This window comes from Sorex fumeus, unplaced genomic scaffold (assembly GCF_029834395.1).
Source record: "Sorex fumeus unplaced genomic scaffold, SorFum_2.1 ptg000029l, whole genome shotgun sequence".
In the NCBI taxonomy this organism is placed as follows: domain Eukaryota; kingdom Metazoa; phylum Chordata; class Mammalia; order Eulipotyphla; family Soricidae; genus Sorex; species Sorex fumeus.
In genome coordinates, this window is record NW_026606086.1 from 19,694,738 (window position 1) to 19,717,986 (window position 23,249).

Here is a 23,249-nt window from a genome sequence, read left to right on the forward strand (position 1 = left end):
GAGGGCGAGAGTGAGTGGGCAAGGAGGGCGGGAAGGAGGAAACAAAGATGGACATGGGGCGAGGGGCAAGTGACCAGAGGGGTTGAGGGGCCAGGGAGTCCGGGGTGCCGGGTCACTCACTTTGAGCACGTCCTCATCTGCGGACACACACTCCACCGCGCCCGAGACGTCCGTCACAGCCCCGTCCTCCTCTACAGCCACCGCCCGGACCGGCACGGCCACAGTTCTGCCCGTGAGCACGGCCGTGTTCAGCAGCTCCGTGTCCTGCGGGAAGCAGACACCGGGTCAGCAGCCACTGGACCCCGAGGCACAAGGGCCTTCCAGAAAGTAGGGTCCTCGCAGGGTCCGGACTTCCGCGAGTTTAGGCTCCTTCTCTCTCGCTGCCAACCTGCCACCGGAAATACGGGCGCAATGGCTGGAACGCTGCAGCCTCCTGGCTCACGTGTGGACACACGTCCCGCCCCCTGCGCGGGGATGCCCTGGGCCCGGGGCCTCTGCCTCTGTGCTGAGGATTTTCTGTCACGCTCAGGCCGACTCCAGGAGGACCCCCGTGCCGTGTCCAGGCTCCCAGGCCTAGGGGGGACGCCCTGCAGCTGCCCCGTGTGCGGGAGGTGTCAGTGGGCGACCCCCTCCCTGTCCTGACGAAAGGGCCTGCTCGCTTTCCCACAGGGTTTCTGCAAGGGTGGATGAGGAACGAGACCCCCGCCTGCCTCAGAGAGGGGCCGCGTGGGCCTCAGGAGGCAGCTCCCAAGTCTGGGGGGAAGAAGGGACCCCCGGCCCCTGCTACAAGCTTGTTTCTGCTCATTTCCCGCTTGTCTCCGGGACGCAGTTCCACCCAGACACAGGGCCCGGAAGTCTCGAAGGGGAGAGGAGTGCGGGGAGGGGGGTAGTTACGGGGGCGGGGCGGGCGCAGTGGCGCCCCCCCTGCCGAGACCAGCATCCCAGACCCGCATCAAAAGCCCAGCACGGCCCCTCCCCAAAATGCCCCCCAGACCCCAAGAATAACCCTCTGGTGAGGCGAAGCCGAGGGGGGACGGTGCCCCCTGGTGGCCAATCTCAGCATCATAGGCGGTAAGTCCTGCTCTTCTGGCCATCTGGGTCCTGCTCTGAGGACGGGCACTCCGGCCGGGGCCAGCACGGCCCAGTTTGCTCTCTGCCTGGACGGTTCCTGGAATGTTCGTCTGCAGCTCCCCAAGCCCCCACACCCTGGGGACGCCCCCTGCCTCCCCCGGCAGTGAACCCGCGTGTTGTGATGACATGCATGGGGCAGGTGCGCTGGTCTCCCTGGTGCCCTGCCCGGGTGTCGTGCTCACTGCCCAGCACCAGGGGCCCGAGTGCCCCCACGAACCCCCGCACCTCCCCTGCGAGGGGTGTGGCGCATCACCTGTTGGGGCGAGTTTGCTAGGGTCTCGCTCACCCATGCCCCTTCCCCCCGACAGCTGTGCCCCAGGGCTGCAGCAGTCACACGCTTGTGTTAACATGCCCAGGGGGACAGTCCACTGCTGAGCTCACTCCCACACCCAGACTCTGCCCTTCCTTGAGGGCCTCCCACTTCCGGGGTGTTTCTGGATCCCTTAAGCCCCCTACGGGACGGCTTAATACGGCTCAATGACGGAACCGTCGCTCTTCCCTCAGCTGACCTGTGTGTTGAGAACCCGGCACCTGGCAGGACCCCGGGCGCTCGCTGCTGCCCCCCTGCTCCTCCCACCCCTGCCCCCCCCCCCCCCGCCTCCACAGAGAGCCAGGAGGGAGGGAGACAGAGGCGGGCTCAGGCACAGCGTGGAAGTGGGTGCCGCGAGATACTGGCCAGTGGCCCAGAGTCCATGTGACCACACAGTGGTGTCCGGTACTCCACGTTGGACCCCCGCTAACTGTCCAGGGGGGCTTGAAATCGCTCCTCTTATGGGGCTGGAGTGATATCACAGAGAGAGGGTGTTGGCCTTGCACGCGGCCGACCCGGGTTCGATTCCCAGCATCCCATCTGGTCCCCCAAGCACCGCCAGAAGTGATTCCTGAGTGCAGAGCCAGGAGGAACCCCTGAGCAACGCCGAGTGTGACCCAAAAAGCAAAAAATAAAAATAAATTTTAAAAAATTGTGCCTCTGTCTCTAGCAGAAAGCGCAGTCTGAGTAATGAGATTTGGGGCCGCTGCAAAGCCACATCGAATCCCTTCCTCCTGCTCAGGAGCGCGGGCGGCCAGAACCCCAGGGAGCAGCCAGCCGGCGCCAGCACCCTGCCCCGGGCGGCCGCGTGCTCGGGGTCAAGGGACCCTCTGCAAATCCACAGAGAAACGCTTCCGTCCCCCCACGCCTGGCCCAGCTTTGCGGATTTAATTTTGAGAAGCTAAAGCTGTAATCCGGTTGCCAAGTCCCTGGTCTACGCTCAGCGGCTGACAGGGTGGTACGAGTCTGGGAAGAAAAGAGGCAGGGCTGGGGGAGGGGCAGGGCAGGGCGCTGCCTTGGGGGCACGAGGGGAGGGTCACCAGCTGCTCTCCCTATCCTGGATGTCTCTCTCCCAGACCCGCCGCGTCCCCACCCCGGGGGACTCAAAAACCAAAATCAAACCAAATAGCGTCCCGGCTGCATTTCGGGCTGGGAGAAATTCTGGGTGTCCTGAGGGCTGCATGGGGCCTTGGGCTGGGGCACGGAGATCCCCGAGTCCAGAACGAGCCCCAGTGTGCCCCGTTCCATTCTCCAGGGACCACCTGTCATGCATCTGGAGCCCCAGCAGGCAGGTGGGGCGAGGGGCGGATCTCCGCGGGCAGGAAGCCCCGTCTCGAGCTGGACGAGGCCAGGAGTTGTCTCTTGGCTTCTTTTTGTCGTTTTGCTTTTTGGGGGTCCGAGCCCAGCAGTGCTCAGGAATCCTCCTGGTGGAACTCTGGGGGCACCCGGGGTGTTCCGGGGTTGAGCCCTGGTTGGCAGCGTACAAGGCGTGAGCCCACTCGCGTCCTGTCTCTCCGGCCCCCGACAATCTGATTCTTATCTCGCTGCTCTGACATCTCATGTTCAAGCCCATGCCCACCTGACTCTGGGAAGCCACCGTTAGCTCCATCTCTTTCCTCAGGGCGGGCTAGCAGGCGGGACCCTGGTCTCCCCACAGCAGCCCCTGCGGGGGGCTTGAGGCAGGAAGCTCCCTCCCACTGCAGGGCTGATGAGGCCACAGATGGTGATTTATACTCTCCTGGCTGGCAGGAGCGTGCGTCGCCGAGAAGCCGGCCGCACGGCCTTTCAGGCTGACTGGCCAGTGACTTGCAGCCCTTGCTCCGGGGATGTGGATGTGTCCCTGGTTCAGTTCACTCTGCGCTGCTCGGCGGGAGGGCTCGGGAGAGGAACCGTGAACGCCGGGATGTGTTTTCCAAGAGACCCCGCCTCCACCCGCCCCTTCGGAGGGGCACATGGATGCCTCAAATCTCAGCTGCGGTGACAGTCCCCAGGTGACCCAGCACGGCCAAAGCAGGAGTCACGGGGCTATGCAGGCTCTCGGGCCAAGCCTGAGGAGCCTGAGGGAGAGGCGGGTCCCTGCAGGGAAGAAGCAGGAGGGCGGTCGGGTACCCCCAGGCCCCTGCGCTGTGACCTGTCTGCTCATCCGTCCATCAGCCTGGCTCACTCGGGCTCCAGTGGCCCCGGGGATGAAGGGCCCGGCCAGGCAGCAGCTGGGCCGCTCAAGGACACTCCGAGCTGGATGCTTAGAGACCCACAGGGGTCTAGCTCAGCCTGGCACAGACGCGGCCTCCCGGGGCTCGAGTCCACCTGTGGGTTCCCTGCCGCCCACAGGACGACTCGTCATCATTTACTCTGGGGCCATTGTGTGGCTGGCCCCAAGGGGGCCGGTCCCCTGGAGACCCCAACATGCAAAACCGGGCGGCACCGGGGGCCCTGGACCTCAGGAGCGGGGAGTGGACAGTGCCCGTGGATGGTGCCCGTGGCCAGCGCCCGTCCCCCATGGTCTCTCCCCGTCTGGGGTCTGAGAAACGAGAATCCACTCTGGGCGGCACCTATGCCCAGCAGTGCCCGGGAGGGTGGGCCGCATCGGTGGGGCACAGCCTGAGGGTCTCACCATGGGCCCCTCCCCACCTGACCGCCCCTCGCTGGGCCAGGCCAGCCCGGAATTAGTGGCCTGGAAGCCCCCCGACCTGGCGAGCCGCCCCCACACCCGCCCCGGTGAACATGGCCCCCTGCCAGGCTGCCCTGCGCCTCGGTCCGACTCTCCGAACAGACTAAAATGCACCCGAGACAGAGGAGTCAGAGGTAATAGGTCAGAGGTCAGGGGTCAGAGCATTTCTGACTTGTGTGTCCCATCCACAGCTTCCCAGTCGGGCTCAGGGCTGTCCCCCGTATGCGGGAAAAGCATGTCCCCACAGTGGACATAGGCAGGGCCACAGCAAGGTCATAGCCACCCTGCACTGGGCTCTGTCCTCAGCCTGGCCATGTCCTCAGTGGACTGAGTCCGCTCAGGGCCCTGCTTGGCTCCCACTGTCGGGGTCCAGGACTCCCTGTTAGTGTGCCCAAGGCCAGCACGAGGCAGGAAGCCCCGGGAACGGTCACCTCTAGATGGGCTGGGCACCCTCAGGACGGTACAAAGAACACAGCACAGACCTGCCCCTGGGCGTGCAGGGCTGCGGGGGCCGGGCTGGGGCTGTGTCTGGGCTGGGGCAAGGATGCCGGGGCAAGGGGCACACAGTGACCAGCAGCTGCAGCGCCCTGGCCCCGGGGTCACAGACTTCCCAGGAAACAGGGGCCGAGTCCTACGCGCTTACCATGGCCAGGGGCACCACGGCCACTAGGTCCTGCTGGCTGGTGAAGATGTTGGACACAGCGACGCTGATGATCCTGTCCCGGGGGTACTCCACCTCCCAGGTGACCGGCTGGCCCCCAGGCGCACTGCTGATGCCGCTGCTGACCTCGAAGTTCACCCGAGCCACCTCACTGGGCTGGACACTGCTTCTGAAAGGGGCCAAAGACAAGGGCTGGAAGTGGTTCTGGGTCCTGGAAGGACAGTTATAAACTGGAGGGAGGGAGGGAAGGGGGGAGGGAGGGAGAGAGACAGAGACAGAGAGAGAGAGAGGGAGAGGGAGAACGAGAGAGGGAGAGAGGGAGAGGGAGAGAAAGAAGGAAAGGCAGAGGGAGAGAGATGGAGAGGGAGAGGGAGAGGGACAGGGGTGAGGGAGAGGGTCGGAGCCGGGAGGCCGGGCGCGACGAGGTGTTGAGCAGGGCCCGGGACTCTTCATGTGGCCCCTAGGGGCTGAGTGGAGCTGCCCAGCCGTGCCTGCTGGGGTCTGTGGGCACTGACCGCCTCTGCCCTCTTGGCCACAAGGTTGCCCATCACCTGCCTCTCACAGGGCGAGCGAAGCCTCAGTCTAGCGCCCTTGGCATGGAAGCTGGCGGGCCCAGTGTCACCGGGCTCGGCCACCCGTGGGGCCTGCAGAGAGCGCCGGGAAGGGCCCAGGAGCCAGAGGTGGGCTGCGTCTCTCGCCATTCCCGGGCCCGTCCCTCATCCAGGGTCACCAGCTTTGGAGCAAGGTGTGCTTGTGGCTGTACCCGGCCGGGACCGGCCACCCGCAGGGACGGGGTCAGCGGGTCCTGCAGGGCCTCTGCCGGCGGGCCCAGTCCGCGCGGCTGATGACCCCGTTGGAGAAATGAGGAGAGGGATTTCAGCACTCAGGCGACCCGCGGGCGGCCGGGAAGCACCGCTTGCTAAATCAATAGTGTAGATTTATTGCAGTAAGTCTTGAAAGAAAATTTCAAAATTGGCTTTACAAAAGCTCTTACTCAAAGGCAAATAAATTCCCTCAATCGTCACAATAAAGTTTGGACCACTGGAAACCCAATTTGCCCGACCTCTTAGCTGCTCAACTCCATCTCGTAAGAAAATGAAGTCGGAGGTGTGTGGCGCGCCCGAGTCGTTGCCCCGAGCACGGGGGGGCCTCTCCCCGCCTGGCAGACGCTGAATGCCGCGAGGGACCCCGCTAACAAGATGAAGAGATCAGCTGCGATCGGGAGCCGGCCCGAGGGGCACGGCCGGGCCTGCTTTGCCCATTTGAGCTCATGTGTATTTCATGAAGGCAAAGGACACTCACGGCCCCTCCGGGAGATGCGTTATTAGAAAGTCCCATTGACCCCGTCAGCACCGTGGCCCCGCGCCCGAGAGAGCTGAGGGGCTGAAATGGCTCGGCCGGCGGCCACGTGGCCAGCAGAAATCACCTCTGACGGGCAGAGGGTGGACACTCGGCAAACGCCCCTGGGGACTGGGGAGACGGCACTGGCTCACGGCGTCTCCATCTCTGTACCCCACGGGGCCTCGCGCTGGGCAGGCGATGGGCCAGGCAGGGTGGGGGTGGGAGGGCCAGCACCTTCCCGCTGCGTGTCCATAGCACTCCGGGGGCCCGGGGAGTGTCCGAAGGCTGCCCAGGTCGGATGGAGAGTTGGGACTTCAGGGTTTGTTTCCCCCCTTTATCCCTGAGCCTGACACTGACAGCAGGAAGGGCCGGGCGCAGCGTTGGCCTCAATGCCGGGCGGGGGATGTCGCCCATGGAGGCCCGTCCCGGGAGGAGCGCCCACGCGGCCTTGGGAAGCCCCGGAGATCATAGCAGGTGGGCAGGCCTGGTCCTCCCGAGGCCCCCCACATGCCTCCCTCCCGGCCACCAGCAGTCTGCCCAGGGAGCGTCACCCGCGTGTGGACACTGGCAAGCACGAGTGGACCTTGGCCGCAGCCCAGGGGGGGCCAGGAGGACCCCCAAGCCCTGCACCTCTCCACCTTGGTGAGGGCCTGGAGTTTGACGTGGGGCCTGCAGCCATCTGGGGTGGGCTTGGGGGGCTCCCAAGGACGCCTGGGGGGGGGCAGCATGGCAGAGTCTACAGAGCGTCTGGCAGGTGGGGGAGCGGACGAGCCCTGAGCCCAATGCCCCTGACGACCAGCAGCTGAGCCCTGGTGGTCCCTGAGCACTGCTGAGGGAGGCTGCCCCAATAAAGAAATGGCAACGTCACACCTGGGGGAAGCAGCTGGGGTTCAAGCTTGTGGCCCAGGCAACCCCCCCACCCAGATTTTCAGTGCCATGTGGCCCTGGCACCGCGACTCTGAGCACCCACCAGCCCGACAAGGCCACGGGGACAGCCAGGCCCTGTGACTTCAGCTCAGCTTCGCCCTGGCCCAGGGCTGCCACTGAGGAATGGGAGGCTCCGGCTGGCCTGGGTCTAGCGGGTCTAGCCGAGCCTGGACCCCACCCCGGCGTCACTCACGATCCCCCTGGGGGGCGTGGCCAGGGGAGTGGACAGGCGGGGAGTCAGCCCTGAGCACGCACTGCCCAGAGTGCTCAAGGCCAGTGCTCTCAGCTGCAGGCTCACTGGCTGCCGGACACCCTGGCGCACGGCATGCGGGTCCTAGCTGCTGGTCCCAAAGATGGTGAGTGGGGGCCACGTGCAGGGGAGGGGCGCATGGGGTGTTTGCTGGGGAGCCGAGAGGCCCCTCCCCCAGCCGGCCAGCTCTGACGCGAGAAGTGCCCCGAGAAGGCGCGGAGAGACTGGGTCGGGCAACCGGGGCCTCATAGGCAGAGGGAAGCGGATGCAGCCCCCTGGCCGTGCCCACGACCTGCCCAGGCCCAAGTCAGAGGCTCTGGGGGCACCCAGTGCAGAGCCCCTGCTCAGGGCTGCAGACACTGCCCGAGCTCGCCCACCCCGGCACAGTATGGTCGCTCGGCCATTTTGCGGACACGCAGGAGACTGAGTCGGCTGGGCAGGGGGACATCGGCCCCACATCCACCGGGCTATCAGCCTCTCCAGCAGGACCAGGCGGGTCTGAGGAGCAGAGACAGGGCCGCTGGACCTCAGCCAGGACAGTCGCGCTCTGGGTCCCAAACACCACAGGAGGCAGGAGAGGGCCCCACACCTTGAGCCCCTGTAAGTACAGGATGAAGGGGCTGGATCAGCCACGCAAGAGTCTGACTCACAGTCAGGGTCTGGGACGGAGCCGAGGGCCCCGGGAAGCAAGGAGAGGTGGGATACGAAAACTGAGAGGGGGTGGCCGGCTGCACCCAGTGGTCTCTGCTCAGCCCCCACCTATCAGTCAGCCAACACATGCTGTCCATCCACCTGCCATCCAGTCATCCACCCACCCATATATTATCCATCTACCATTCACCCACCCATCCATCCATCCATCCATCCATCCAACCATCCATCCATCCACCCATCCACTCATCCATGCACCCACCCATCCACACCCACCCATTCATCCACCCATTCATCCATCCATCCATCCATCCACACATCCATTCATCCATCCACCCACCCACGCACCCATCACCCATCCACACCCACCCACCCATTCATCAATCCACCCATCCATCCATCCATCCATTCATCCATCCATCCACCCATCCACGCACCCATCCACCCATCCATCCATCCACAGTCACCCACCCATCCATCCATCCCCCCATCCACCCACCCACCCATCCATTCATCCATCCACATATCCATTCACCCATCCACGCAACCAACCACCTATCCACCCCACCCACCCATTCATTCACCCATCCACCCATCCATCCCTCCACCCATCCACCCATCCATCCCTCCACCCATCCATCCATCCATCCATCCACCCCCCACCCACCCATCCACCCATCCATCCATTCATCCACCCACCAACCATCCACCATCCACCATGTATCCATCATCCATGAATCTACCTTCCATCCATCCACTATCTACCCATCTATCCACCCACCATCCATCCGCACCCCCCCCCTCACTGGGTCTGCTCAGGCTCACCTAGGGTACATGGCTCCCTGCAAGGACTGAGACCCACCAACCGCAACTGACCCCTGATGGGTAGCAGTAGCAGCCAGCAACTGTCCGAACTGAGAGGTGGCAGGAGGCGGGAGGGCCTCACCCCATCCCTCCACAGAGGCTGGCCACGTTTCACCAGCAGCTTCAGACTCTGGTGCCAGGGCCCCCTCAGCACCTGGAGATGAAAGAGGACGGGTTCGGGGTGATGGAGGAATGGCAGAAACAAGGAGAGGGGACACGAGAAAGTGGGTCCAGCAACGCTCGAGCTGTATGGGGAAGGTGTGTCGTGGGGCTGCAGGGAGGTACGTAGGCCACAGATGCACCATCTGAGTCTAAATGAAGCCAGGACAGAGACATGCTGGAGGGGTGGCACATGCAAAGGCCCTGGGGCCCATGGAGGGTGGTTTGGGGAGGGGAGGCTGGGTTGACCTGGTGCCAGCAGGGGCCATGGGCGAGCCTCTCCTCTGCCTGTGGCTGCCTGAGGATCCTGGATGCCCCCTGGGACAGGTGCTCCAGCGGCCCCAGCGCACGCTGTAGCCCTCCTCAGGGGCTGTTGGAGCACCAATGTTCCAACAGACGAATTGGGGGCGCCCTGCCAGAGCTCGCCCTGGACGTGGGCCGGAGTTGGGGAGGGTGTGAGTCATCCTACGGGACGCATCTAGGTGACACCATGGCACCCCGGACACGAGGCTCCGAGAATGCTCAGAGCAAGGACCGAGAGTGGGGGTCTCGGCCCCCAGTGTGGGTCCAGTGAGGAGGGGACAGCTGGGCATCCCGCATCCCACAGCTGCAGACAGAGGCCAGGATGGGGCGTGAACCTATCCTGCCCGCAGCTCCGAGCACTGTCCGGGGACCGAGCAGGACTCCCCATCCCCACATGTCCACCCCCTCACCACCGAGAGGGAACCAGAGCGGAGAAAACACACTCGCACGTCTTCCTAAATATTTGACTAAAGAGGCTGCAGGAGGCTGCTTGTGTAATCGTGGGAAACACCAGCCACAACCCCTTCTCCCGAAGCTCAGGGTCCTTCCAGCCAGCAGAGCGCACTCTGGTCTGCAAAGGAGGCCACAGACGTGTAACATATGTTCCATCCGGACAGCATATAGTTAAAGGGGGCTATGATTATTCAGCGGCTCTGGGCCCCGAGGGACACTGTGAAGGGCAGGACGAGGAAGGTGGCACCCAGGGGCCCCGCCTGATTGGGCCTCGGGGTCTCCCCAGACGCGCTGCCCAGTCCAAGGGAACCCCCTTCTCTTGCTCTCGAGATAAACACAGGCTGGAAACCCGCAGGGCAGAGCCGTCACCTGCGGCTTTGAGGGCTCCAACCTGAAGGGTCAGTCACCCTCTAGCCCGTTCATGTTTCCCACACACGTGGGGAGGGTTTCCCGACAAACTCATCAGGAGATGGCGAAGAAGCAGTGATGGCGCCACTGAGCGTCCACGGGCTGGGTGGGCCAACAGTGAGTGTCCACGGGCCGGGTGGGCCAACGGTGAGCATCCATGGGCCGGGTGGGCCAACAGTAAGCGTCCACACGCCAGCTGGGTTACAGAGGCCCCTGCAGAGATGGGTGGCCAGGACTCACCCGTCTCAGCGAGAAGGTGCCAGACTCTTCTGGGACAGCCGGGTCCCATCCTGCGGGCAGGACTCAGCGTGTGCGCGTGTGCGTGTATGTGTGTGTGTGCATGTGTTCGTGTGTATGCTTGTGTGTGTGTGCCTGTGTGTGTGTGTGTGTGTATGGGGGGGGGCTGGCACGCCTCTGTCTCCATCATCTCTATTTGCAGCCACGATGGTGACTTTAGTTATTAATCTTTAGTTATTAACTACTTCTGCTTAATTTAAAAACAATGGACAATTTGCAAACCACAAACCTGGACCAGGGGCGGTGCTCAGACCGGAGGGCTGAGGGAGGCAGGTCAGAGCACAGGACAGGTGAGGAGAGGGGCCGCTGGCTTATGGCCGCGACTCTGAGTGTCGGGAGCTGCCCCCACATACACACACACACAGGCCGGGGGGTCCTGGGGCAGCTCCCAGGCCTGACCCAGTTCCTCGCCCACACGCAGCCTCTGTTCACAAGAGAGAAGGATGGAGACAGATGCTCTCCTGAGGCATGGTTGGGGGGACTCTTAGAGCCACCAGCCCGGAGGGGCAGCGGCTGGCAGCAGTCTGCTCGCTCACATGCTTCTCGCAGCCCGTGTGTGTGTGCGTGTGTGCATGTGTGTGCATGTGTGTGCGTGTGTGCATGTGTGTGCGTGTGTGCGCATGTGCGCGCGCGTGTGTGTGTGCGTGCATGTGTGTGTGTGGTGGGGGTCCTGGGCACAGCCAGCCGGGAGCATCCCTGTGGCCTCGGGACCAGGGCAGGCGCCTGGGTGCTGGCTGTGAGGGGCCCCAGGACAGCCGGTTGTGGCTTTCCTGGCCCCAGGGGGAGCCGGCACGCCTGAGCGTTTGTGCGAGCATGCACATGCTAGTGCATGTGTGTGTGTGCGTGTTGGCCCTGCAGGCGGTGTTCCCCCCCCCCTTCTCCGTGGCGCCCATCGGGAGATCCCAGCTGTGTCTGTGGCCTGTCTGCTCCCCGAGCCCTCAGTCTGTCAGGCATGGGGGGTCCAGGGGCCGCGTGCGGGCCCCGCCCATCCCAAGTCAGCCCAGGCTTTATTTAACTTTCTCTCTCCTTCCCTGGTCTTGGCAGAAGCCGGAATGTAATCAGAGCTCTGCGGCGACAGCTGGGTAAGCAATCCTCGTTTAACCAAGACAATGAAAAATTAATCCGGGCCCCGCGTAACGAAATTTCCCCGGGAACAATGGAACCCCTTGAATTTTATCACCCTCAACAGATGTTGGCTGCCTGTCGCGATTCACCGAATTACCTGTCAGCTTTCACTCCCCAACACGGCTGCCGGGGAGCCCAGGGCTCAGTCATGGCCAGGTGGGAGGGGGACCAGCCTGCCTCGCCCAGCCCCTCTCCTCCCCACACCCCAGACCCCCCACTAGGAGAAGTGTCAGGGGGACGCGGCCCCTCCCTAGGCCCAGCACCCGCGGACAGCAGAGGGATGCCAGACAGCTCCCATCCAGTCTTTGGCCCTCAGCCGGGCTGGCCTCTGGTCCCCCCCCCCCCCATGCCGCTGTCACTTCGCATCCCGCACGCCTGCACGCCTTCCGCAGAGCTCTCTTGGGGTCAACACTGCCACCTCCAGGGCACCTGGACCCCCGCACGGAGCCTTAGGCCCTGTCCCTCCCCCCCCCCCCCGCCCCCTGGCCCCCCCGGGCGCTGACCTGGCCATCTGTCACCTCCACACTCCACGGCACGGGGGTCTCAGGCTCCCTGGGCTCACAGGTCCGGAACAGGGGGCTGGTGGGACCCCAGAACTGGCTCTCGAGAAACTCAGGCAGGAGGAAGGTGTTGGGTCCATCAGGGCTCACTGGGGGAATCCGTGGGGGGCCCCAGACTCTGACTTCGCACTCTCCAGTCCGTGAGGCCGTGGGCTCTGACTTCAGGGCACGAGAGCCAGGACAGGAGGTGGTGCTGTCACCTCAGCCCTGCCCAGCAGAGCTGGGTCTCCTGGAGGGGTGGCCGCAGGGGGGGCTACCAAGGCCGCTGTGGGGACGCTGAGGCTGCAGCTCCTTGCACGGAGGTGAGGGCTCTCAAGGCCAGGGCAGGAGGGAGATGCTGACTGCAAAGGCCCTGGGGCAAGCGAGGAACCAGTAGCTGCAGCCATGAGCCCAGCGCCAAGGCAGGACCTGCGAGGGTGCCCTGGGCCGAGTCTCCCAGCACTGCTCCCTGCAGGCCCGGCCACAGGCTGGCAAACAGCCGTGATGCCTGACTGCTCGGTTGGAGATGGGCCCAGCCAGGCCGTGATGCACCTGCCCCGGGTTCGGGGAGGGGGAGGGGAAGCAGCCCCCGGCTCTCTGGCACGCCCCCGGGAGAGACCAGTCGATGCCGACTAAAGCATTTCCAAAGTGCAGGTAATGGTTCAGCCAGCCCGATGCATTCAAATAAAATGGGAAAAGAAACAATATTCTCAGGGTCGGGAAAAGTCAATAGGTTCTGTCAGAAGGTCCCCGAACAACAGAGGTTATCAGGAGAGCGTGTGTGCGCGCGGGCAGGCCGGCCTCACAGCGGGCACACGGGGACTGAGAGCCCCACGCGCAGGGGGGCCGGGGACTCCTACGCCTCCCCACGGCCCCCGACTGCCCAGGGGCTGTGGCCGGGCTGGCCACGGCGCCACCACGCCGCATTGCCGGGAGGGGCCGAAGGGGCCGAGTGCGGCTGTTTCCCGGGAACCGCGAGGTCTGGGTCTGCCGCTTCCGAGGGCTCTGGGCAGCCACTCTGAGACTCTAAGGTGACCACAGGGCAGCCCAGGATCCGCCATAAGCGCCACGGAGAACATCCCCGCCGGCCACTCCCCAGCCTGGCCAGTGTGCGAGTTCATTCGGGTGTCCACCCCCTCTGCTCTGGACGGCTCAGGCCCGGGGACTGGCTCTGGCGGCTCTCAGCTGACCCCTGGGAGAGGCCCTGGACACCTGGCACACAGGGACAGAGGAGCCCGTGGGTCCCCAAGCCGCAGCTGGAGGCTCTCCGGCACCGGGTCCTGCCCACTCTGGGAGGGGCCGCCTTGGGCGCATCTGACGAGGCAGGACAGGAGTGAGCGGCCAGTCGGAAGGGGTGGCCTGGAGGCCCCTGGGGGCCCCCACTCTGTCTCCGCTGCCCCTCTCCCTGGTTCCAAGGCGACCGCCCTCCTCCCGAGCCTCCGCGCTGCCTCCCGGGGCGGGGAATTGGAGGCATGATGGATGATGGGGCGTCGGGGCCGCTTAGTGGCCTAGTTTACACGCGTGGCGAGGAAACACAGCGCGGAGCGGAGCGGGAGGAGTAACAGCGGCACTTATGAAGAATTAATGCGATATGCAGGAGAGACGGGGAGTTATTGGGTTACCTGGGAACGGCGTGGACAGGGGCGGCGGGGAAAACTGTCCCCGGGCCGCGGGGCGGCAGGAAGCCGGGCGCAAGTAATCTGAAGTTATTAGAATATTCCATCCACGGGGACCTGCACGCCTGCTGCTATCCCGCTGCCTTCTTCCAGAACTAGAGCTGCAGGGTTCTGGCAACTTTGGGGCAGTTTGCAATCCCAGACACCTACTGGGTGGGGGCCGGGGAGGGAGGGAAGGGGGGAGGTCGGTCACCCCCACCCTGACCTGGCCTGGGTCCGACACCATCCGCAGCCTGTCCCACCCCTTCATGGCCGCGCTCACCAGCGACACTCACGCCAGGCCGCTGGGGTTCCACGGGACATGCCTGGGAGGCCATCCCTATCCCCACACCTCGGGGTGTCCTGCTCCCGGGAGGCCCATCCTCACCCGCTTACCCTGCAACCCAGGCCGTGCTCTGTGGGCCTGAGGGTCAAGCAAGGGGACACACACACACAGCAGCCCCTGGCCATGCGGGCGGCTGGCCGGGGTGAGAGTTCACAGCCAGGATGTTAGTGTGAGCTGGTCTCTGCATTCGACTAGGAGAGGCCGAGGCCCCCGGACCCGGCCAGCCGAGCACGTGTGCAGGACGGGGTTTGAGCAGAGGGACACAGGCTTATGGAGTGTCCAGGGGCAGCCCCTGGGAGGAGGGCAGGGGTCCCTGTGAAGGCACGGGCTTCATCCTGGGCCTGAGGGGCAGCCCAGGGCACGGAGAGCAATGGGGGGGGGGTACCCCAGGGAAAGCGAAATGCCGGGAGGGGCTGGGGTGGCCCTGACCGGGGTGTCTGGGCCCAGGTCCCGCGGCCTCTGCTGCCGCCCACAGCCCAGTCACTGCCCTGTCGGGCCCAGGGAGGCCGCCTCCCACCCGCAGACCCGTAACTGCCCCCGCCCCGCCCCTCCCGTTTCTCCTCCTCTTCCCACCGGCTCTTCCTGTCCACGGATGCCCTGAGCGAGCGCTCCCCCCCCCCCCCCCCCCAGCCATGGCCACTTACCGGTCTCGGGCGCCAGGCGCCAGGCGCTGGCACACCAGCACGATGCCACCCCGCTGTGCACCATCCCCCGGCTCCTGCCTGACGCCCCACTGCCGGGGCTCGCTGGCCTGGGCACTCAGGATGTCCACCCCCTTCTTGACCTTGGCCCTGTGGACAGAGACACGGGTCAGTGCTGTCCGTGGACGAAGGCCGGGCAGTGACTTGTGGCTTTTCCAGCCCAGCGACTCCGAGGGGCCGACAGAGGAGGGGTTGGGCCCCTAGGGGTGCGGATTGGGAGGGGGGTTGTGTGTCCCGGGAAGGGGGGAGGGCTGTCCTGAGCCTGGGGCTACTGCAGAGGGTCTGGGCACCCACACTGGGCAGTGCAGCCTCCACCTGGGAGCCTGGCTGGCCCTGAAGGACGTGGGTGATCACTCCCCCTCCCTCTCCCCCTCCTCCTCCTCTTCCTCCTCCTCCTCCTGTCCCTTCTCAAAGGGGCCCCTTAGGGACAGGCCAGCACAGCTTGGGGAGTGGTTGGGATCAGTGCTGGACGCCGGGGAAGCACCATGGGTCAGACCCCTCCTCTGCCCTCCTCTCCCCTCCCCTCCCCTTCTCTCCCCTCCAGCTGCACTGGAGGCCCAGCTTTTCCAGAAGCTTCTGAGTATTTCCCAGCAGCAGCCACAGGCTGAGTTTGAGGGTCTGAACCCATTTCTGGGTCCTCCATGGTGGCCCCTCACACCGCGGCCCATCCCCCTCATGCCGCAGCCCTCCCTCTCCCCCACAGTCCCCACCGATCAATGGTCTCATCCTTCCATCTCCTGCACAGGGGAGAAGGAGGGGTGTGTGTGGGGGGGGTGCTCAGGGGGCTTATTCTGACCGGGAGGGGGCAGGGAAGAAGCCCCCACCCCGCTGTGGTCCAGGCTGGGCTGCCCCGGGGTCTGGCACTTCCTTGGATCCCACACTCAGCCATGCTGGGCCTGCTGTGCCGTGTGTGCATACAGACTGGAGTGCACACGGCCCAGAGTGCACATGGCCCCGCAGGTCCTCGGCTCACCCCAGACGACATGGAGTGGTCGGGTCCCAGCTAGGACAGACAGAGCCCACTGAGCTCTCTCTGCAACACGCTGCCTGTTTTGCGGGCGGGCGGGAGGGGCAGGGGGGCGGGAAGGATGGGCACGTCACCAGGGGACGCATCCTTGCGGGCCTGGGCCCTAGAGGCCACCCCGGTGGGGGTCTCGGTGCTGCCTCACCGTGGGACCTGCAGGCCCGGACCTCCCCACCCCCCACCCGGGACCCTCCCGCCACCCCACACTGCTTGGCTCGGCTGACTCACTGGCTGCCAGGGCTGTGTACCATGGCACATGCTGGGCTGGGCTGTCTCGGACCTGCAGACCCCACAGCGTGGCCTCGTCCCCTCGCCCTGCAGTGCTCCTTCTGCCCTTGGGTCTGGCCCAAGCCCCAGCTCCTCTGCTTGGCCTCACATGGGGCCCGACATGATGCCACCCCCAGGCTCTGCCGAGTGAGCCAGGGCCACAGAGGCCCTGAGCACTGAGGGCAGGAACAAAGCACAGCCGCGTCCTCTGGGCCTTGCATGACAGGCAGATGCCGGCACAGAGACCATGAGGAGCACAGAGCTCTGGGAGAGCATAGAGACCCAGGAGGGAGCACAGAGCACCCGGGAGGGAGCACAGAGACCCGAGAGGAGCACAGAGACCGGGGAGGAGCGCTGAGACCTGGGAGGAGCACAGAGACCGGGGAGGAGCACAGAGAACCTGGGAGGAGCAGAGAGACCCGGGAAGAGCACAGAGACCAGGAGGAGCACAGAGACCCGGGAGGAGTACAGAGACCCAGGAGGAGCACTGAGACCCAGGAGGAGCACAGAGACCCAGGAGGAGCACTGAGACCCAGGAGGGAGCACTAAGCAGTGCAGGGGGTGGGCTTCAGCCCTTCCCCGCCCCTCCCCAGCTCCTCTGCCTGGTCAATGTCAGGGTGTAGGGTGGGAAGCAGGCAGGTGCCTGAAATCAGGGCAGGGGCTCCCCCTGGGGCTGAGGGGGCTGAGACGGGCGGCAGGGGCCCAGGGCCTCGCCCAGACTCACCCCTGCACGGGGGGCTCCTGGGCTGCTCCCCCAGCCCCGTCCCTGAGGCTGGCAGCGCCTTAGAATGCCGATCACTTCCCCTTCTAATTAGCAGCTGCCAGGAGCGAACTTTCCGAGGTGAAACTCGGAGAGCAGATAAATGGGTTTTTAATTTGGGTCGCGGCAAGGTCGCGCTGGAGCGGGTCGTTGTTATTCTTCCTTTCTGAGCTCCTCCGCCGCGGCTTCTGAGAGACACTACAAAGGGTTCAGGCCTTGGAAGAGGACGACTCCTCCCCCGGGTCCTCACTCTCGAGCCAGGGAGCCACGGTGCCCCCCACGCGGGCACTGACGCTGGGGAGCTCCCATGCAGCCCGCTCTGGGCGGCCAGGCTGTGCCCAATTCAGCTGTGATGCCCGGGGCCCCTGATGGCAGAGAGGCTGGGTGGACTTCCTGGAGGAGGCAGCATCACGCGTAAGGGTGATGCTCTTTGCACATATGTGTGCATGCGTGTGAGGCTTTGCAGGTGTCCAGCTCCATGTGCTTGGCTGGCGGGACAGCTATTCCCGCCTCGACAGGGGGTTGGCCTGGTGGTCCTGGGGCTCGCCCACCTCCCACAGACCCTCCAACTCTTCAGAGCACTGTGGAGTGGGTAACCACTGAGCAATGCTAGGGATGGCCCAGGTGAGCCACACAAACATGTGTGTGCATGTTTGTGTGAATGCACACATGTACATATGCGTGTCTGCATGTGACTCTGTGTCTACATGTGTCTGCACATGGGCGTGCATGTGTGCACGTGTGTCTCATATCTGTGCGTGTGACTGCAGTGTGCGCACGTGTGCATGTGTGTGCTTCCTTGTGTGCACGTGTGCACGTGTCCCTGCACATGAGCATGTGGGTGCTTACAGGTGTGTTCCGACCCTGTGCTGCATGTTGTGTGCACGCGTGTTTGCATATGTGTGCATGTGATTGCAGTGTGCATGTGTGTGCATGTGTGTGTGTGTGTGCACATGTACATGTTTCCCTGCACATGAGCCTGTGGGTACTTACAGGTGTGCTCTGACCCTGTGCTGCATGTGTGTTCGCTTGGTGCTACATGGGCTCCCCCCAACCCCCCGCCCCTTTCCAAGCTGAGTCCCAGTGGCTGCCGTGGTTCCAGCACGTGTCTGGGCGGGTTTATTCCGACCATGCATCAGCTCTCCTGAGGCGAATCTACACGTGTCGAGGGTGGAGGAGCTGGTGACATCCCTGTCGCCACAGACGTCCCCTGCAAAGCACTTGCTGCCCGTCACCTTGGCCCACTTTGCTGGTGCTGGGAAGCAGCCAGCCGGAGGCAGCAGGGAGGCGCCCGCCACAGGGTCCTCTGCGCCTGGGGGTGGGGGGTGGGCAGTCATGGGGAGGGGCCGCCGGCTGGAACTTCACACGCTGCCCACCCTGCCAGGCCCACGCTCCCTGCAGGAGGAGGTGAAGGCCGAAACCCGCAGCACCCCCGGGGCCGTCTCCACGGCTCCACACCACACACCTGACACCTGGGCATGTGGGACAGCGAAGAGGCTGCCCTTGCTCCTGCCGGCTGCCCCTCCCCATCAGGCCTCCACATCAGGCTTCCACATCAGGTCTCCACATCAGGCCTCCCCCATCAGACTCTACATCAGGCCTTCCCCATCAGGCCTCCTCCATCAGGTCTCCACATGAGTCCTCCACATCAGGCCTCCCCATCAGACCTCCACATCAGGCTTCCACATCAGGCCTCCCCCATCAGACCTCCACATCAGGCTTCCACATCAGGCCTCTCCCATCAGACTCTACATCAGGCCTCCCCCATCAGGCCTCCTCCATCAGATCTCCACATGAGTCCTTAATATCAGGCCTCCCCATCAGGCCTCCTCCATCAGATCTCCACATCAGGCCTCCCCATCAGACCTCCACATCAGGCTTCCCCCATCAGGCCTCCCCCATCAGACCTCCAAATCAGGCCTCCATCAGACCTTCCCTATGAGCCAGACACGGGCCCAGAGGACGGGTGGGGTGTGAGTTCCCTTGGTGGCCAGGTCAGGGCCCACAGCCCTCCCAGTCAGTGAGGGGCACTGGAACAGTCCGAGGCAGGGCCCTCCACAGCGTGTCTGTGACTTGGTGACTTGGGCTGGACACGCACAGCAGGTGCTTGGGCTGCCCAGGGGAGGAGCCGGGGGAGTAGCTCCCAGAAGGCCCACGCGGGGGAGCCCGTGGCCGCTCAGGGGCCCGAAGACCCCGGGGGGCCTTGTTAGTGCGATCCTGGGGGCAGCCGGCCCACATGAGCACTGCCGTGGACTGTGAGCCCGCGAGCACTAACACGTCTCATACAGTGGACCTGATGGACAGTGGCTGTTCTACCCTTCCTATGTGCAAACGTTCTTGGAGTTCCACGCGTCCGGAGGTGCTCGTGGTGAGCTGTATGGCCACCCCCTTGGCAGCTGTGGGGCGTGTGAACAAGCGGCCGCTGAAGGCAGTGAGTCCCTCAGCCACGGGCCCGGGTTCCACCGTTCTCTGTGCCCTGCCCACACCCCTTGCCCTTCCTCTCACGCAGCTGTTTCTCCCAGAGCAGGAGTTTCAGCTGCAGAAGCGTTGCAGAGCAGACCCGGCAGGATAAGACTCCATCCGTCCGTCCGTCCATCCGTCCGTCTCTGGGTGTCCTGTGGCGAGCCTGAGCCCATCCTGGCTTTGCCCCTCCCAGTCAAACCCTCCAGCCCACGGCTGCCCCCTCACCTCATCATGCTCCAGCGGGCAGGAGGGCCTAGATCCCCCCAATACGGCCTCGGCCTCCTCCCGGCTCCGTGGACGATGTAGCGTGGCATGTCCCCCTCCGACCCCTGCAGGACGCCCAGATCCCCCAGGTTGGACCGGAGACTCTCCCGAGGTTCCCGCGTCCACATTCAGCATTTCTGACATCAGAGCTGCGATGATGCCAGGAGGGCCCCGGGAACCCAGGTGAGGCCAGCACTGCCTGGACACGGGTCTGGGTCGGGGACAAGCACCAGAAACCTGCAGAGCTGAATCCGGGCTGGCCCACCAGCCACGCCCGCATCCTCTCCGTGTGGCTTCCTGAGCCTCGGCCAACGCTGTGTGCGTTTCCGTGGGACTGTTACGGACGGCTCCCCCGCTCCCAACCCCCGAACCATCTCCTCAGCACTGCGGTCTCCTCACCCGTAGTCTCGACAATGAGATTCTGTGTCACTGTCACAGCCGGGCGCTCAGTCACCTGAGAGGAGCGGGAGGTTCCTCCAGGTGTCCCTGCTGAGGACGCCAGCTTGTCCCAGCCACGGGTGGAAGCGGGCAGGGCCGTCCTTCTGCTTGCGATCCCTTCAGCTGTCCCTGTCCAACCCCCTCTGAACCAAGCCATGCCAAAGACACAGGAGTGCCCGCCTCTTAGCCTCCGCTGCCCTTGGCCAGCTCTGCCCCTACAGTACCTGCCGGGCCCCACAGTTGCGAGCTCCTTCGGGCCATCGGGGTCTGCGTGGCTGCCTGGGGACACTAGACAGCTGAGACGGTTTTCTGGAGGGGCGTCATGAAAGTTCAGTAAGTCCAGGGCAATCGAGCAGTGGGTGATGGACGGCCCCAGGCCCCCCTCGCCCCCTGCCCCCCCGTGGAATAAACCTGTTTGATCATAGAGACTCGCCCGGGAATTCCTCTTCCATAAATCAATATTGTTTGCACAGGCCCAGAGCAGAGGCTCCCCCGAGAGCGAAGGCTCTAGCCAGCACTGAGATACGAGTCTGATGGTGTATTTATCTTCTGCCACGAAACAATAGGTGATGAGAAATGGGCCTGGAGGTGCGGAAGGCTGAGGAAGAGGAAGACGCTGATGCATCGGCTGCCTCCTTTACCGGGATGATCAATTCACCAGCTATGGGGAGTCCGGGCTGGGCTCTGGACCGCCAGGAAAACCCGGAAACCCCTTCCATGGACCAAGGTTTCTGCGACTCACAGGCCCAGGTGAGGAACAAAGTGTAAAACTTTCCTCTTCTGTTTGTTCCCAAAGCAGAACCTTTGCCACTCTAGTTCTAGCAAAAATGACCAGCAAGGTGTCGGGCCCCGGCTGGCCTCAGCGGGCCTTCCCGCGTGCCCAGAGAGCCACGAATGGAGAAGTCAGGAGCATTTCTGCCTTGACATGAACCTTCCCCTAAAGAGAAGCTCCTGGAGCAAGGAGACTCGGGGAGGCAGGGCTGGGCTCTGAGCTCGCAGAGGAGGGGAGGGAGAGGCCGCGGCATGGTTCTGAAGGCCCACGGTTCTGAAGCCGGCCCCTGGCCCACGTGAGCTTGGGCTGGGCCCTCGCTGCCTTTCTCCAGGGCTCCCATGTGCCCCCCGTGAGGCCGTGTCCTGGGGCCTGGGGGGCTGGGCGCGGCAGGGTTGCCTGTGGCCAGCTCCCGCGGCGACCCCCAGGGTGTCATCTCAGGGCTGCAGCCACCCCAGTTGTCCCCCTGTCTGGCCACACCGGGTGGCTCCCCCAGGCGCCCCGGACTTCTCCATGACAGAGTCCCTTGGGGTGGCACGGCCCACGGAGCACCAGACGCCCACCACACTCTGCACCCACACAGTGGACATGCTCCGAGACGCAGCCCCCGAGCTGAGTGCTGGCTGCATTGTTGGCTGCAGTTTTAGGCAAAAGGAAGTCTGGTTTCCTTGGTAACCAGCCTGGGACTGCCTCTCAGGGGCGGGGGGACAGGGGAGGGGACAGGGGACAGCTCTGGTCAGGGGCAACTTCCTGGCCTGAGTCTGGCTCCTGTCTGAGGGGCTCAGGGTTTCAGGTCCTTTCGCCCGGTCGCAGGGACCTGGCCAGGAGCCGCTAAGAAGGCAGTAGGGGTGGGTCCTGGGCTGGGGCGCTGGAGGTGCCCAGGGTCGGGGACACTGGCCCCAGGGACAGGTCTCCTCATCCTTCCCAGGAAGAAGCCAACTGCCCCTTCCCTTCGCCCTGAAGATCAGCCTCAGAGTGATGCCCGGGAGAGTGGGCACCCCACGGGGGAGTGGACAGAGACTCTGCTTGGTCTCGGTGCTGAGGACTGGAGGGGTCAGTCCTGGGGTTCCCTGGAGATTGGTCTGGGGTCAGCAGAGGGGAGTGGACACAGGTCAGGGTTCAGCAGAGGAGCGTGGACACAGGCCGGGGCCTGCGTGTGTCTAGAGCATCTCCCCCTCAGGACGTCCTGTCCGCGCCGGAGCTTCAGCCCTCGGTGGCCGCGGGCACCTCAATTGCCCAGGGGGGCCGTGAGAACAGTCACCTTCCTCCTCCCTCACCTTCAGGCCTGGCCACGGCCCCGGCTCCTGGGGTCCTAAGGAGCCCCGCATCCCACTGCCCCTCCCCGCTCAGGCCCAGGCCTGGGTGGCGGCAGTGCTGACGTGGTCGGTGAGAGCTGGGCTGGCCATCGCAGTGGACAGCTCCAGCCCTGGAGATGCCCTGTCCAGGGCATCTGGCCAGACACGGGCTGAGGGGCCCGGCAGAGGCTGCACTGTCCAAGGCTGCGGCCCCTAGGCAGAGACGTGGCACCGACCACCAGGGACCCGCTGCCTCACGGATGGGGCCAGCCCGCTGTGCCCACACCCAGAGCCCGGAGTAGCGACCCAAGCTCTCAGCTCACGGACAGGCTGCGGGGAGGCTCCCTGAGCACCCGCGGTGCTGGTGCTGTCCAGAGCGAGAGTCCAGCTACGGGCATGGGCACCTCCATCCCGCGAGTGTCTCCGGAGGCTGTGGCCTGGAGCCACCCCCAGGGGCCATCCAGGAGGCTGGGAGACACTGTCAGTCAAGCTGTGAGCTGGACACTTTCCAGTCTGCCAGGGCAGGTGCCTGCGGGCAGCAGACCCTTATGTCCATACACACCCTGACTTACACGCTCACTGTGGGGAGACACTTGTCCCCAGGCATGACATGCGGGGGTACACCACTGATGGGACACAGCACAGCCCGAGTCCCAGCGGGCACCAGCCCTGAAACCCTTGGCTTGGCTGGTGGGGGTATGCCCAGTGGGGTGTGCCCAGTGAGGTTTGTCTGGTGGGGCGCGCCCAGTGGGGTGTGTCTAGTGGGGGTGTGTCCAGTGGGTTTTGTCCGGTGGGGTGTGCTGAGTGGGGTGTGTCTAGTGGGGCTGTACCCAGTTGGGTGTGCCCAGTGGGGTGTGTCCGGTGGGTGTGCCCAGTGGAGTGTGTCTGGTGCGGGTGAGTCCTGGTGCCATGCGCCTGGGTTAAATCGCGGCGTCTCTGGGCTCCCGCTGCTTCTCTCAGCCCGTGGAAGACAGGATGGGGGGCGCGTTTCTCTGCAGAGGGGCGTGTTAAGGAGGCCGGCCACGGTCCCACAGGATCACCCAGCCCCCAGCCCTGCCCCTGGGTCCCAGTACTGCTCAGTTCCACACCCAGAAGTGCTCAGGGCCTGTTCCTGGCTCAGTCAGTGCTCTGGCATCACCCCTGTCAGTGCTTGGGGGACCCTGTGCGATGCTGGGAT

At 64.6% G+C, this 23,249-nt stretch overlaps 1 protein-coding gene across 1 annotated transcript in view; it reads right to left on the reverse strand.

The window, feature by feature from the left end:
- The window catches only part of LOC130024690 (transmembrane protein 132C-like), a 112,297-nt gene that overhangs the window by 6,709 nt on the left and 82,339 nt on the right, over positions 1 to 23,249 (reverse strand). The window contains exons 6-8 of the mRNA XM_056115385.1: positions 14,736 to 14,882; positions 4,756 to 4,942; positions 121 to 264 (exon numbers count right to left, since the gene is read on the reverse strand). Coding sequence (XP_055971360.1) covers positions 121 to 264; positions 4,756 to 4,942; positions 14,736 to 14,882 — 478 coding nt within the window. The remainder of the gene's footprint in view (positions 1 to 120; positions 265 to 4,755; positions 4,943 to 14,735; positions 14,883 to 23,249) is intronic.